This window comes from Cottoperca gobio, chromosome 1, assembly GCF_900634415.1.
Source record: "Cottoperca gobio chromosome 1, fCotGob3.1, whole genome shotgun sequence".
NCBI lineage: Eukaryota > Metazoa > Chordata > Actinopteri > Perciformes > Bovichtidae > Cottoperca > Cottoperca gobio.
In genome coordinates this window covers 2,822,724-2,836,895 of record NC_041355.1, presented here as the reverse complement: position 1 = coordinate 2,836,895, position 14,172 = coordinate 2,822,724, and the positions used below count along the sequence as shown (strand labels likewise).

The 14,172-nt window shown below is 42.5% G+C and overlaps 2 protein-coding genes across 2 annotated transcripts; one reads left to right on the top strand and one right to left on the bottom strand.

Annotated features, from left to right (window-relative positions):
• Nucleotides 1-5,450: 5,450 nt before the first annotated feature.
• pin1 (peptidylprolyl cis/trans isomerase, NIMA-interacting 1) lies at nt 5,451-11,182 on the bottom strand. Its single transcript, XM_029433329.1, has 5 exons — nt 11,013-11,182; nt 9,669-9,751; nt 7,407-7,515; nt 7,203-7,313; nt 5,451-6,362 (listed from the first exon to the last, which is right to left on the bottom strand). Exons 1-5 carry the CDS (start codon nt 11,068-11,070, stop codon nt 6,253-6,255), a joined length of 471 nt encoding a protein of 156 aa, XP_029289189.1. The 5' UTR covers nt 11,071-11,182; the 3' UTR covers nt 5,451-6,252.
• A 59-nt stretch (nt 11,183-11,241) lies between these two features.
• ubl5 (ubiquitin like 5) lies at nt 11,242-13,669 on the top strand. Its single transcript, XM_029433340.1, has 5 exons — nt 11,242-11,370; nt 11,727-11,791; nt 12,658-12,741; nt 12,838-12,875; nt 13,352-13,669. The coding sequence occupies exons 2-5, from the start codon at nt 11,736-11,738 to the stop codon at nt 13,393-13,395; spliced, it is 222 nt and encodes a 73-aa protein (XP_029289200.1). The 5' UTR covers nt 11,242-11,370; nt 11,727-11,735; the 3' UTR covers nt 13,396-13,669.
• The last annotated feature ends 503 nt before the right edge of the window (nt 13,670-14,172 follow it).

Sequence of the window (14,172 nt, the reverse complement as noted above, 5' to 3'; positions counted from 1 at the left end):
CAAATGTGCTCATTTATACAAAACTGTCAATAAAGACATTTACAAAAATATCAGAGATGTGATAACTCTGACTTTCAAATGTTGAAATAGATTGAGAACATATATAAATAATGTTGCATGTTTAAATATATCTGTGTTTCCTACCATGATAAATCATTGTTAATAATCATTGTGAGGAATAATTAACATTAACATGTGATCAGACAGTCTCTTCACATATATAAATATTTATTATGATTATTATTATTAATGATAATATTATCATTAAAGGTGAACCGTGCAACTATGTTATTCAGGAAGTTTGTATTAATTGTTATTGTTCAGTACCCTTGAAGTAGGTTGGTGACCCCTGCACTCGATGAAAGGAAAGCGAGAGGCAGATGTTCACATCTTAGCATACCTGTGCATTGGATAAAACGGGAAAATAAAATAAACTAATTAGTTCATATTTGTCTTTGATAAATCTTCACAGTACTATGTCAACATTTTAACCCTGTTCCCCTTTCTCTACATACCTCTCAGTGCTGCCCCAATACCAAAGAAAAGTGCAACATATAGAAACAATAGAATACGAATTCAACCATTAGTTACCAATAAGCCAAACCAAGGTAAGTGCAACATAAGAACATAATATGTAGTTTTTTTATTCGTCGAGGTGAGTTTTCAGTCTACGACGGAAGGTGTCGTTCCACCATTTTGGAGCCGGGATAGTTAACAGGTGGGTTTTGTTTGAGGGGAATCTGGGTCGCAGTGAGAGAGTAGCGAGCCGATTGGCCGATGCAGAGCGAAGTGAACGTGCTAGGATCCATCCATCCATCCATCGTCTACCGCTTATCCGGGGTCGGGTCGCGGGGGCAGCAGCTCCAGTAAGGAACCCCAATCTTCCCTTCTCCGGGCCACATTCTCCAGCTCCGACTGGGGGATCCTGAGGCGTTCCAAGGCCAGTGAGGAGATATAATCTCTCCACCGAGTCCTGGGTCTTCCCCGGGGTCTCCTCCCAGCTGGACGTGCCTGGAACATCTTCCTAGGGAGGCGCCCAGGTGGCATCCTTACTAGATGCCCGAACCACCTCAACTGGCTCCTTTCAACGTAAAGGAGCAGCGGCTCTACTCCGACTCTCTCACGGATCTCTAAGATCTCTAAGGGAGAAGGCAGCCACCCGTCTGAGAAAACCCATTTCGGCCGCTTGTACCCGTGATCTTGTTCTTTCGGTCATGACCCAGCCTTCATGTCCATAGGTGAGGGTAGGAACGAAGATCGACCGGTAGATTGAGAGCTTTGCCTTCTGGCTCAGCTCTCTTTTTGTCACAACGGTGCGGTAAAGCGACTGCAGTACCGCCCCCGCTGCTCCGATTCTCCGGCCAATCTCTCGCTCCACTGGCGAACAAGAGTTACTTGAACTCCTTCACTTGGGGTAAGGGCTCATTCCCTATCCGGAGTAGGCAATCCACCAGTTTCCTGCTGAGAGCCATGGCCTCAGTTTTTGAGGTGCTGATCCTCATCTCAACCGCTTCACACTCGGCTGCGAACCGATCCAGTGACTGTTGATGGTCACAGACCGATGATACCATAAGGACCACATCATCTACAAAGAGCAACGATGAGCTCCTCAGGCCACCGAACTGCAACCCCTCTCCTCCACGAATATGCCTCGATATCCTGTCCGTGGAAATCACGAACAGGATTGGTGAAAAAGCGCAGCCCTGGTGGAGGCCAACATTCACTGGGAACGAGTCCGACTTACTGCCGAGTATCCGGACACAACTCTCGCTTTGGGCATACAGGAATTAAATGGCCCTCAGAAGTGACCCCCTCACCCCATACTCCCGCATCACCTCCCACAGTATCACCCAGGGGACCCGGTCATACGTCTTCTCCAGATCCACAAAACACATGTGGACCGGATGGGCGTACTCCCAGGCCCCCAACAGTATCCTTGCGAGAGTGAAGAGTTGGTCCGTTGTTCCACGGCCAGGAAGGAATCCGCATTGTTCCTCTTCAATCAGAGGTTCGACTACCGGCCAAACCCTCCTTTCCAGTACCTTGGAGTAGACTTTAACAGGGAGGCTGAGAAGTGTGATACCCCTGTAGTTGGCACACACTCTCTGATCCCCCTTTTTAAATAGGGGAACCACCACCCCGGTCTGCCACCCCCTAGGCACTGTCCCAGACTTCCATGCAATGTTGATGAGGCGTGTCAACCAAGACAGCCCCTCAACACCCAAAGCCATCAGCATTTCTGGACGGATCTCATCAACCCCTGCAGCTTTGCCACTGTGGAGTTGTTTGACTACCTCAGTGACTTCCATCAGGGAAATTGACGATGATCCCCCATCAGCCTCCAGCTCTGCCTCTACCATAGTCGGATTCAGGAGTTCCTCAAAGTGCTCCTTCCACCGCCCGATAACCTTCTCAGTCAAAGTCAGCAGGGTCCCACCCTTGCTGTACACAGCTTGGACGGTTCCTCGCTTCCCCCTCCTGAGGTGCCGGATGGTTTTCCAGAAGCACCTTGGTGCCGACCGAAAGTCCTTCTCCATAGCTTCTCCGAACTTCTCCCACACCCGCTGCTTTGCCTCTGACACGGCAGAGGCTGCCGCCCTTCTAGTCCTTCGGTACCCTGCAACTGTTTCCGGAGTCCTCCCGGATAACATAAAACAGAAGGACTCCTTCTTCAGTCGGACGGCTTCCCTGACCACCGGGTTCCACCACGGTGTTCGAGGGTTACCGCCCCTTGAGGCACCTAAGACCTTGAGACCACAGCTCATCACCGCAGCTTCAGCAATAGAGGTTTTGAACATCGCCCACTCAGGTTCAATACCCCCAACCTCCACAGGGATGTCTGAAAAGCTCCGCCGGATGTGTGAATTGAAGATCCCCAGGACAGGGGCTTCCTCCAGAAGTTCCCAGTTCACCCGCACTACCCGTTTGGGTTTACCAGGTCCGTCCAGAGTCTTCCCCCACCCCTTGATCCAACTCACCACCAGATGGTGATCAGTTGACAGCGCCGCCCCTCTCTTCACCCGAGTGTCCAAAACATGTGGCCTCAGATCAGATGATACGATTACAAAATCGATCATTGACCTTTGGCCTAGGGTGCTCTGGTACCACGTACACTTATGAGCATCCTTATGTTCGAACATGGTGTTTGTTATGGCCATTCCATGACTAGCACAGAAGTCCAACAACAAACGACCGTTCGGGTTTAGATCAGGGAGGCATTCCTCCCAATCGCGCCTCTCCAGGTGTCTCCATCGTTTCCCACGTGTACGTTGAAGTCTCCCAGCAAGACTGCGGAGTCCCCTACTGGAGCCCCCTGCAGGGCTCCATTCAGGGTCTCCAAGAAGGCAGAATACTCCGAACTGCGGTTTGGGGCATAGGCACAAAAAACAGTCAGAGTTTCTAACCATAACCATATATATATATCCATAACCCGAAGGAGTAGGGAGGCGACCCTCTCGTCCACCGGGGTAAATTCCAACGTAGCGGCGCTCAGGGACTTGTGAGTATCCCCACCCCGGCCCGACGCCTCACACCTTGGGCAACTCCGGAGAAGAATAGAGTCCAACCCCTATCCAGGAGTACGGTTCCAGAGCCAAGACTGTGCGTAGATGTAAGCCCCACCAGATCCAACTGGTAGCGCTCCACCTCGCGCACTAGTTCCGGCTCCTTCCCCCACAGAGAGGTGACGTTCCACATCCCCAGAGCCAGCCTCTGCTGCCCGGTTCTGGTCCGTTGAGGTCCCTGACCATCACTGCCACCCGTGTGACAGCGCACCCGACCCCAGCGCTTTTTCCCATGAGTAGTGGGAACACAGGATGGATGGATGGGAGGCACCACGTAGCTTCTTCGGGCTGTGCCCGACCGTGCTCCGTGGCAAATCCGGCCACCAGGCGCTCGCTGTCGGGCCCTCCCTCTGGGCCTGGCTCCAGACGGGGTCCCCGGGCTTCCTCCGGGCAGGGTGTCTCCTTTCCTTTCCCTTTTTTTCATGAAGTCAATGTTGGCACCGAAGGACAGTTGATCGTCCAGTGTCACACCCAGATTCCTTGCAGTCCGAGTCAGGGAAACAACTGAGGTGCCGATGTTGATGGTAAGGTCTTGGATGGGAGAGCCCTTTCCCGGAAGGAAAAGGAGCTTGGTCTTGTCAAGGTTGAGTTTCAAGTGATGTGTAGCCATCCACTGAGATATCAGCCAGACAAGCCGAGATCTGTGCCTCCACCTGGGTTTCAGATCTGGGAAAAGACAGAATCAGTTGAGTGTCATCTGCGTAGCTGTGCAAGGAGAAGCCATGAGAGTGAATGACAGAGCCAATTGAGTCGGTGTACAGAGAAAAGAGGAGGGGACCCAGGACGGAGCCCTGAAGTACCCCGGTGGTGAGTTAGCAAGGGTCCGACAGAGCACCTCTCCAAGTTACCTAAGTTATGTGCAGTCCTGTAGGTAGGATTTGAGCAGGGAGAGATCAGAGCCTGAGACTCCCAGTTCTTGGAGGGTGTAGAGGAGGATCTGGCGGTTCACTGTGTCAAACGCAGCAGAAAAGTCCAGAAGGATGACAACAGAGGAGAGGGAGGCTGTTCTAGCAGCGTCAAGTTCCTCAGTGACAGCGAGGAGGGCAGTCTCAGTTGAGTGGCCTGCCTTAAAACCAGATTGGTGTGGATCGAGAAGGTTGTTCTGGTGAAGGTAAACCAGTCATGTACGTGAGTCTTGTGTAGCCTAAAAGTATTAATGTTTCATGTTAGCCGGACACCATCCTAGGATAGTATACTGTATACTAACTTATACAACAAGGTGTTACATACATTTGTTGGAAAGAGATTGTGAGCAAAACCTGTATGTGTAGATAGCAGCCGTTGATTTGCAAAAATCTCTCATCTCATCCTAACCAAAACCATCTTCCCAGAGTCACTAATTGAGAGTTAAGATGTTGACACGACTGCAAAAACCTTATGGTGTAAAGCTTAGCTTAATTAGAGTTAATTATTTAAAAAAAGAGAGAACAGAACAGTAACGAAGGGGGCTTAGAAGTAAATTGTGATGCCCAAACCAGGGAAGGCCTAGCTACAGGATATTATGGTTTACATTTTAATATTAATGCTTAGAATGATGTACCACAGCATACCTGACAGATGTGTGTTCACTGCTGTCACACCGGAGTCAGATGCAGAAACTCCCTCAACATAGAAGAGACTGTCATCAGCATAGAAACAGTACATTGTATTTAATTCTACAACTTCTCTCCCTTAATGCAACATGCTGGTCTGTTGCAAATGAGTTAGTGTTTTTTTGTCCTTAGTGTGAATTAAGTTTTACATGTCTCATTTGTCCACTGCACAAATGAGGTTCTTAACAGAAAATGAAGTAATATGAATTGAATGAAGCACTTTAATCTGCAAGTTTGTGGACACAATTAACCAGCGCTATTTGCATAATATCTTATAAACCCCAAAACAAGAGACTTACAAAAAGAGATTATTTTTATTGATGCAAAAAAACTCCAATGAATGACACGATTGTAACAGTTCATCTGTACTTTGATGCTTTTAAAAGCTGCGGAGCTGATTGTTAAAACTTGGAAGTTTTCAACTGCGCCATCTTTGCATATCCTAAAGGGGATAAAACATGCACTTTTCAAAGTGGATTAGGAAAACAAATGATTCTATGTTGCTGGATGTCTGTAAAGGACAACAAATATAAATCAATGATAAAAAGGTAGAGAACTCAGAATAACAGTGCAGGGGTCTGCAAGGACTAGAAAGTATTTTAAACATCTTATGAATCCAAAACAAGAATGAGGAACTGCTTTGGCACACATACAGTAAAAATGGAAAAGTTTAAAAAGGGAAACATACAGCAAATGGTCCTTTTATGACGACATGCACATCCAAAAAACAAAAACAAAGAGGAAATAAACTTTTACAGACGCATTCTCAAACCTTGCGCATCGTGTGAACCTGTTTCCACGGTGCACTCACTTCAACAGAGTCACAGGCACTCATGTTTTTATATAATGGTATTGCCATAGTCTCACTGAAATAATCTGCAATACTCCTTGATGTTCAGTGTGATTACATACATGTTCAATAGTGCTTGGAACAAAATGATCCCACTTATAATAATAATAATAATAATAATATGCGATTCAGCCTATAAGCTTTGTTTATTGGGTGGTGTGTGTCATTAAAATAAAATCAGGTCTGGTTGGGTTGGACTGTGTTTGTGAAGACATAAGAGGAAAGTACATTATGTGGCTTCTTCCTTTCAACCAGTGCGTTGGATGATGTGGACTCCAGACTCTGTAAAAACAGGACCGCTCATGTCTCCCACTTTGAGCGCAAAGGAGGCATCTTCAAAAGGCTTCTGCATTTGACCTAAAACATAAAACAAATATTTTATATTAAAAAAAGGAATAAAATGATTTTCCACATTTACATAAAAGTTGACAAATGGAATAATGATCATCTGTGACCCGAGTGTACAGATCCCAATGTGTGCAGTCATGGCCTCACGGACTTTGAGGCGCCTTCCCACCAAGTCTGAGGGTTTAGGGCTGTGCCAGTCACATCATCCCGTGCATGAGGGCTCTCTCGCAGATATCTCGCGCAATATGCTGCAAAGTGCTTCCCCATTTCTATTACTATTATAATGAATAGCTTGTGGTTTGCGGGTCAGTTCAGGTGATTGATTACCACAGACTTTTGTGGGTTGGGCGGTACAGATGGGCTCTTATAAAAGAGTCGGGTGGGTGACCCTGACCCCTGCATCAGAACAAGTCTGTGACACTTGTTCCTACTTGAGACATCTTTAAAAAACAGGTCACAAATATATAGTTTCATTTAAAAAATAAAAATGGCTAAATACTTTCCTATGACAGCTGGGCCCTGTAGTTTTTAGTAGACATTTCTCAAACTATTTGGAAATAGAGTATGTGTTGGGGACTATTTCCAGCTGCGGATGAATACACATTCACCAGACTTCTGTTGACCCACTCTTCTGTATCTGAATTTAAAAGCCTTACCAGGTACTGTGGCTGCAAATTAGCGTCAGCTAGACACCCTATATACAAATCACATGTTCTGCATTTATTTTTCTCAGCAATGTTTATTATTTTTCTCCTGATGAATAAAATAAAAAATAAAAATAAAATGTAGACACAGCTCCTCGTGTATTTCGACGTGAGCACTAGTGTATCGTTGTGTGCGAGTATGTACCTTTGCCAAATAACCCCAGATCTCCACCGTTCTTAGCTGAGCTGCAGTCGCTGAACTGAGAAGCAAGGGACTCAAACTTCTCGTCTCCAGACTTGATGTCTTCTATGTACTCTGCACAGAACAGAGAAATGAAGATTAAATTAAACATGTTGATCAGACCTGATCAAACCACATCCTCCCCTCCCTCCCTGACGCCTTACGTACTCTGAATGAGTTCCAGAGCCTCGTCTTTAGTCCGTGTGATGTTTTGTTCCCGCCAAGAAGATGGACGACGTGACTGATTGTGCTTCACCAGCAGGTGAGAGCAGCGTACCTGAGTGAGGGAGCAAAACAAACAGATCAGTGACAAACCAGACATACGTTTTATGAATTGTAACCAGTGTTGGGGGGGGGGGGGGGGGTAGATATTACTTTTTTGTTGTAATGACTTACAGAATGTGTTAGTTTGCAATGTTTTCCTTCAATTAAGTAATTTGTTACAAGAACAACACAGTGAAGAAACAACTGCAAGCCGCAGATCCACAACACTGGTGGCGAGGCGCATTGAGGAGGAGGCCGATGCGGGGGCTACAGCTCCGAAACAGCAACAGCTAGCTTTTGGCTGATATCAACTGTAAAGTCTCTATCGCTCCATAAGATCATTAATAAAAACCCTGTGACGTGTAACATGGAGGTAACAGTGGCTAGCGGAAGAAAACATTTGCTAGCTACCAACAAAATAAGAGCTGTAAAGGGGATTCTCGTCTGTCACTCCTGCCGGTTCGTGTCCCTACACTGGGCTGTGTAATGATGCTAGAGTGAATACATTTAAAAAGGTTGGTGTACAAACGCCTTCTGGAAAATATAAAAACACATGTGGGAGGAATTGCAAAGGAGTTTTCATTTTGGAAAACTCCTTTTAAAAGTAACGTTACCTAGCACTGGTTGAAATGAATGGCTTTATCATAGTTAATAAAATCTCAACAATTAGCTCTTTTATTCAAGTCAATGTCTAATTCGAAAGGAACAAAACAAATGACCCTTTATTTAAGATTTACTCACATAACTGTAGACGTCATGGCTTACTGGAAAGTGAGTAACTTATTAATAAAGTGCTTTGTTTCTTTACTCGAGTTGTAAAAGTTACGAAGTCATAAACGATGATAACTGATCAGGTCAGGAGTTGTACATGTTAATTAAGTTGTTAACCCTTTAAATGTCATTGTTTCACTTTATTTTTTTATATATTTAGGCTTTAATATGTTTAAATTTTGATTGTAAAATGATGCACAAAACATCTAGATTATTTTCATCTCTATTAAAGTGCTTTACCTGATCTAAGGACTGAAATGGTGCATTTACACACGTACGGTGAGCAGGAACTCTCTTCTCTTGCCTGTGGACATTTCCTCCTACGCACGTCTACAAGAAATGTATGGTGTGCATGAGCATTCAGTCACGATGGGGAGAAAACCCATATGATGAGGGCTTAATAACAAATGGATTTGTATCAGGATGCTCTGCGTGTGCAGTGGTCAGTCAGTCCTTTTGCACAGAAGACATTTTGACATGTCACAGTATGACTGAGGTGCTTCGGATGAAATGTCAATCGGCAAGAGACGAGAGAATTCCTGCACACTTTGTACTTGCAATGAGCTTTATTGAGAAATACAACATTTCGGTCTTTAGACTTTCATCTCGTGGAACATAATTTATTGCAAGTGAACGGCGATGTTCGGGAATCTCTCGACATGTTACAGTAGGAAAAGCACAAGTGTTAATCATAAAGCTAATGATGGCTGAAGTCCATTGAGCCGCTTCAGTCGTAGTATTGTGCATGTTTCGTGGCACACGGAAACAGAATAATTACGTATTTTTCTCATTTTTGTGTCTCTTTTCTTATAAAAAAAAAGAAGTTTACTACTTCTGTGTTTACAGGCACTTTATTTTGAAGGGAATCTAATGATGCTTGTTCCTATGGAGACCATTCAATGTAGACGTCTCAATGGGATGTCTTCTAATCCAGCATCTCCCCATGCGCAGTACATTTATTACTCGCATGAAATGCACCAAAAATATAAGTAAATATTTAAAGTCAGACATATTTAATCTCTTGGACAACATACTTATGGATTATTGCATCATTCCATAATTAAAATATTATATATTACAAGTATTGTACAAAAATATGTGCGTGTACTGCAGCACTTCTGAAAAAGAATAATATAGATTAAAATAAACAAAATGGCGCCTTTTATTGGACGTGTGGGACTGAAACAGCCGTATGAAATCAGCAGTGTGTTGTAGTGCTATGACTCTGCAGTCTTAAATGTCTGCAAACCACCAGATGTCACTTCCACCCATCACAGTCTTTACTCAATACATCAATAAAGTAGTTGTAACAGTTTGTTGTTTTGAAAGTGACCTATAACAACATTTAATTGTTATTATAATAATAAATACATTAATAAAAGTACACATAACAACCTTATCTGGCTCTCCACGGCCGTCTCCCACCGGACGTTCCCACTGGCTGGCATTAGTGATGTGGTTGAAGTAGTACACTTTGCCTGTAAGGCAAAGAGAGTCATTAAAGCTGCATTCAGTGATTCTTTTATTTTGTTTTTTAAAGTAAATTAAGGCAGCAGAACAAGCTCAAGACACAACATTAACGTATTATCACCGTATACATTTGTGGGAACTGTTTATGGGCATGCACCAATCCTACAGTACACAGCAGATCAGTATCAGCATTCAGCAGATCGTGTATCAGCTCTGACGTGACCGATGCACATAAAGATAGAGTTTCCTTGTCAATGTTGAACAGAACATTCAAGGTTTCTGCAGTTGCTGCATTCATTCAGTCGCAGCAGAATGCCAACTCAATATTAGCGCCCCAGCTGATTCCAGTGACTACGTAATGAGATTTTATGCAACATACACATTAATGCAGCAGTAATATTAATCCAAAATCATCATATATAAATGGTAAAACACGGACAGGGAACATTATACTGCACACTGAATACTTTTCATAATTAACGTACATTTTAAGATTAATATTAGATGCACCTATATTGATCCCCAGCAGGGAAATAATAATAATTATATATATATATATATATATAATAATATATTATATATTATATATTATATATATATATATATATATATATATATATATATATATATATATATTAATTGGGGGAATCACTGACTTATGATATAGGGATATGAGAAATAATATAAGATGTAGTAGTGTAACAGAATAGTAGTATAGTTTATACAATTTGCTGATCATACTTAAATAATATACTATACAGGTAATATATTACGATTTTGAATGTAGAACTTTTACTAGCTGTGAGTATTTTGGTGGTACTTTTACTTAAGTAAAGCATCTGAATACTTGTTGTGCTGCAGCCTATAAACACAACGTTGAGGGAGAAAAGTAAAGAATAAAAAACATGCATGTTTTAATGGAATGTGACCAAAGTAAGCTTTTTTCTTTTGACCTCCAAACATAAATAATTAAAAACTGAGCGTGCAGAATGACGTCATAAAGGGCCCTGCAGCAGCCAGGTTGAATGGATCATGATGCAAACCCGCCAAGTAACAGCCAGACACCACTATTAACAAAACACACTTATAAAACCAAATTACCCATCCCTACTTTTAGCATATCCCCATTAAAGATAAACTCCCATCTGCCTCGTTTAAACAGTAAACCACGATGCTTAGGCTGCTAGCTCGTAAGCTAGGTTTACTTCACATTGCCAGTTAGCTTAGCTAGCTAGCATATTCAACTTCTTAAGGCTTCCGTTTCATTACCTGAACTGCGGCTCATTCTTTTCTCCCATCCAGCCGGCATATTCTCCTCGTCTGCCATTATTATTTTTCTGTAGCAGCGTTTTCAAATGTAATTAAATTAAGCTACCGTGTGAGACAGGCTGGGCTGCAGCTAGGCAAACTGTTTACGGTACGAGTTGTTTTCAGAATGAGCTCCGCCTTTGAGGTGTTTCTCTGGCCTGTCATAGGCTCATTCCGGCTGTCAATCATCGCTGTGTCCATTTGATTGGTCGAGAGGCTCTGGACTGAATCAGCTTTACGGTAAAGCAAGACGTAGAGTGAGCGTTCCTGAGAATATCATCTAAAAGGGAATATTTGTTATTCTGCTGTGTATTTACAGGTAGGAATGTTACATTTAGCACATCGTTAATGTGGATGTAACACAACGCTCGGCCTTTTTATGACAGGATACTGATTTACGCGTGTGCTTTGTGACAATACGCACATTGTTTGTACATGTAGCTTAGTGGTGTCGTGAGCTCTAGCTAGCTGTTAGCTTAAGTCAAACAAAACATCCGGATTTAAACCGATTTTCAAGCCTATTTTTCTCGTATTTGACATACACTGTGAATTAACTACATTAGCAGTAGCTTCCAACTAGCTACATGTACGAGTCTTAATTCCTCAAGGTGTATGGACAATGTTTTAAAGCCACTCTCACATGTTATGCTAACTCTCGTTTCCTTCGGCTGACAGAAACCGAAGATGATCGAGGTGGTTTGCAACGATCGCCTGGGCAAGAAAGTCCGGGTCAAGTGCAAGTATCTTTTACTGAAAGTGTGGAGATGATCCTAAATAATGCATCCCGCCACATGGGTAACACCTGGGCCCACGTACGGTTAGCTTGAGCTGATGAGTTATTTATTGTCATGTGCACAACGTGTGCAGAGAAGCAGTAGTAATTAAATGCATGTGTAAAAAGAGAAAACAAAACATACAAGTAAAACAAAGACATAAAATGGTGCATACATTAAAATGTAGGGATAAACATAAGATAATATATATTTGTGGTAGACAGGTGAAAGTGAATGCACTATAATGTAAACGCTATTGTGGTAAATGTATATATTACAGAGGTGTAAACTGGTAGTATAAACAGTAAACACACACACACACACTTTTTTTTGCACTTGCACATAGATACAAATGTTTCCCACTTATATTTGAGTTTCTTTTTTAAATGAGCATTGTATCTTTCCCCTTTCTGCTCATTATTTGCCACGTATTGTTTATTTTTTTGCTCAAAGCTCTATCAATAAATCAACATTTGGTCTATATAATGTGACAGTTTCACATCACATTTAGAGCCAGAGATGACATCTTGATGTAACTTGTTTTATCCGACCAATACTCTAAAATCCAAAGATGGTTTCCTATGATGTAAGACAAAGAAAAGCAGCTAATCCTCATATTTGAGAAGGTGGAGCCGGATAAAGTTCCATTTCCTCTATTGTGCTGTACAAATGCACCATCTGAAGCCCCCTAAAAATAAAAGGCAACTTCCGGGAAGATCACCAAATATATCCTCCAACTGCGTTTGAAGAACTGAGTTAGTCGGCTAGATGAGAAGTAACGCCATGTTAACCTGGACCATCACGTTGCTTCTTCCTTAACCGCCATGTTTCAGCTCTGAGGATACAATTGGCGATCTGAAGAAGCTCATTGCTGCTCAGACGGGAACACGGTTTGATAAGATTGTATTAAAGAAATGGTAAGTTGTTTGTCTGGAATACTGCCCTGCTGTTAACATAACAAGTGTTTCTGTGCTTTCTATTGGCAGCTAAATGATCCTCCTCTGTTCCCACAGGTATACCATATTCAAGGACCACGTGTCTCTGGGTGACTGTATCCTTTTAAACAATCATTTCTAGCGCTGTACTGATACTGCAGCACCGTAGGTCCAATCATGTTAAGTACCAGAAGTCAATGAATTGTGTTGATTGAGGATGGCGGTGGGTGTAATGGTGGATTGTCTGTCCTGTGATGGCAGATACGATAATAACAGTAGGCTTGTGTGCAGATACTACCACTGATTTTGAAAGAACTGATCCTTGTAATATACTTGAAGTTGCATGTTTTTAATTACTATTTGATTTCGTAGTAATTTTAGAAAACATCAAAATAACAGTCCGCTTTGTTTCCCAACATATCTTCTGCGATGTTCTGATATTGTGGATGTTAGCAGTGATCTTTTCATTTCTAAATTATCTTTTACATACTTAAAATAAGTAAAGCAGGCATTTTTCTGATGCTTTTATCTTACTCATGGTTGTATATTTGAACCAAGCAGAAGAGACATTACTTAACCACGACTTCTGCAGATGAAATCCATGATGGGATGAACCTGGAGCTGTACTACCAGTAGCCCAGAGGAGGACCCCGAGTCAATGCCACATAGATGAACCTCTTCCTTGTTACACACACACACACATGGGATTGGTTGCAGGAAACCACCATGATCAGACCACACGAGAGAGGAGAGAGAGAGAGAGAGGAGCAGTATCTACAGAGCAGAAAACACACATTACATTGATCTCAGTTTTAGCTTATGATTTTTGCCCACAAATTGTGTGAAAGACATTTTGTTCTACTGTTTTTTTCGTTTTGATATTTTTGAATTAAAGCAGATTTTAACTACTTGCAAGACTGTTCATTGTCGTCTCGTGCAGGAAGAAACTGGAATAGCGGTTGTATGTGTAACACTTCATCTGAAAGCATGTAACCTAAATGTTCCTACACGTCACTGAATGTAAAGGTCGCTGCACTACTGCCACTGGTCCAGTATGTTTTGAAGCTGTGAGAAGATTGCCAGTGTGCAAAAATATTGTTTTAACTCCTAAACCACAGAAATAACATCTGAATTTTCATTTTATGGGCAAAATGACACATTTTTATCCCAGTACATGTATCTGACAGCTGTCGTTACTTTGCAGGTTAAGATTATTCATCCTGATGAGTTAATAAAATGTAATTGTTGTATAGTACCAAACACTATGTAAAGCTGTTAGAAATCTCCACTTCGACAAGCTACAACACTGAAATCTAGCAAACAAGTTAATGCAACAATAATCCTAAAAAGATATATATTGTAACGCAACAAAAACGACTTTCTTAGAATTAAGATCAATCTTAATGCTACGGC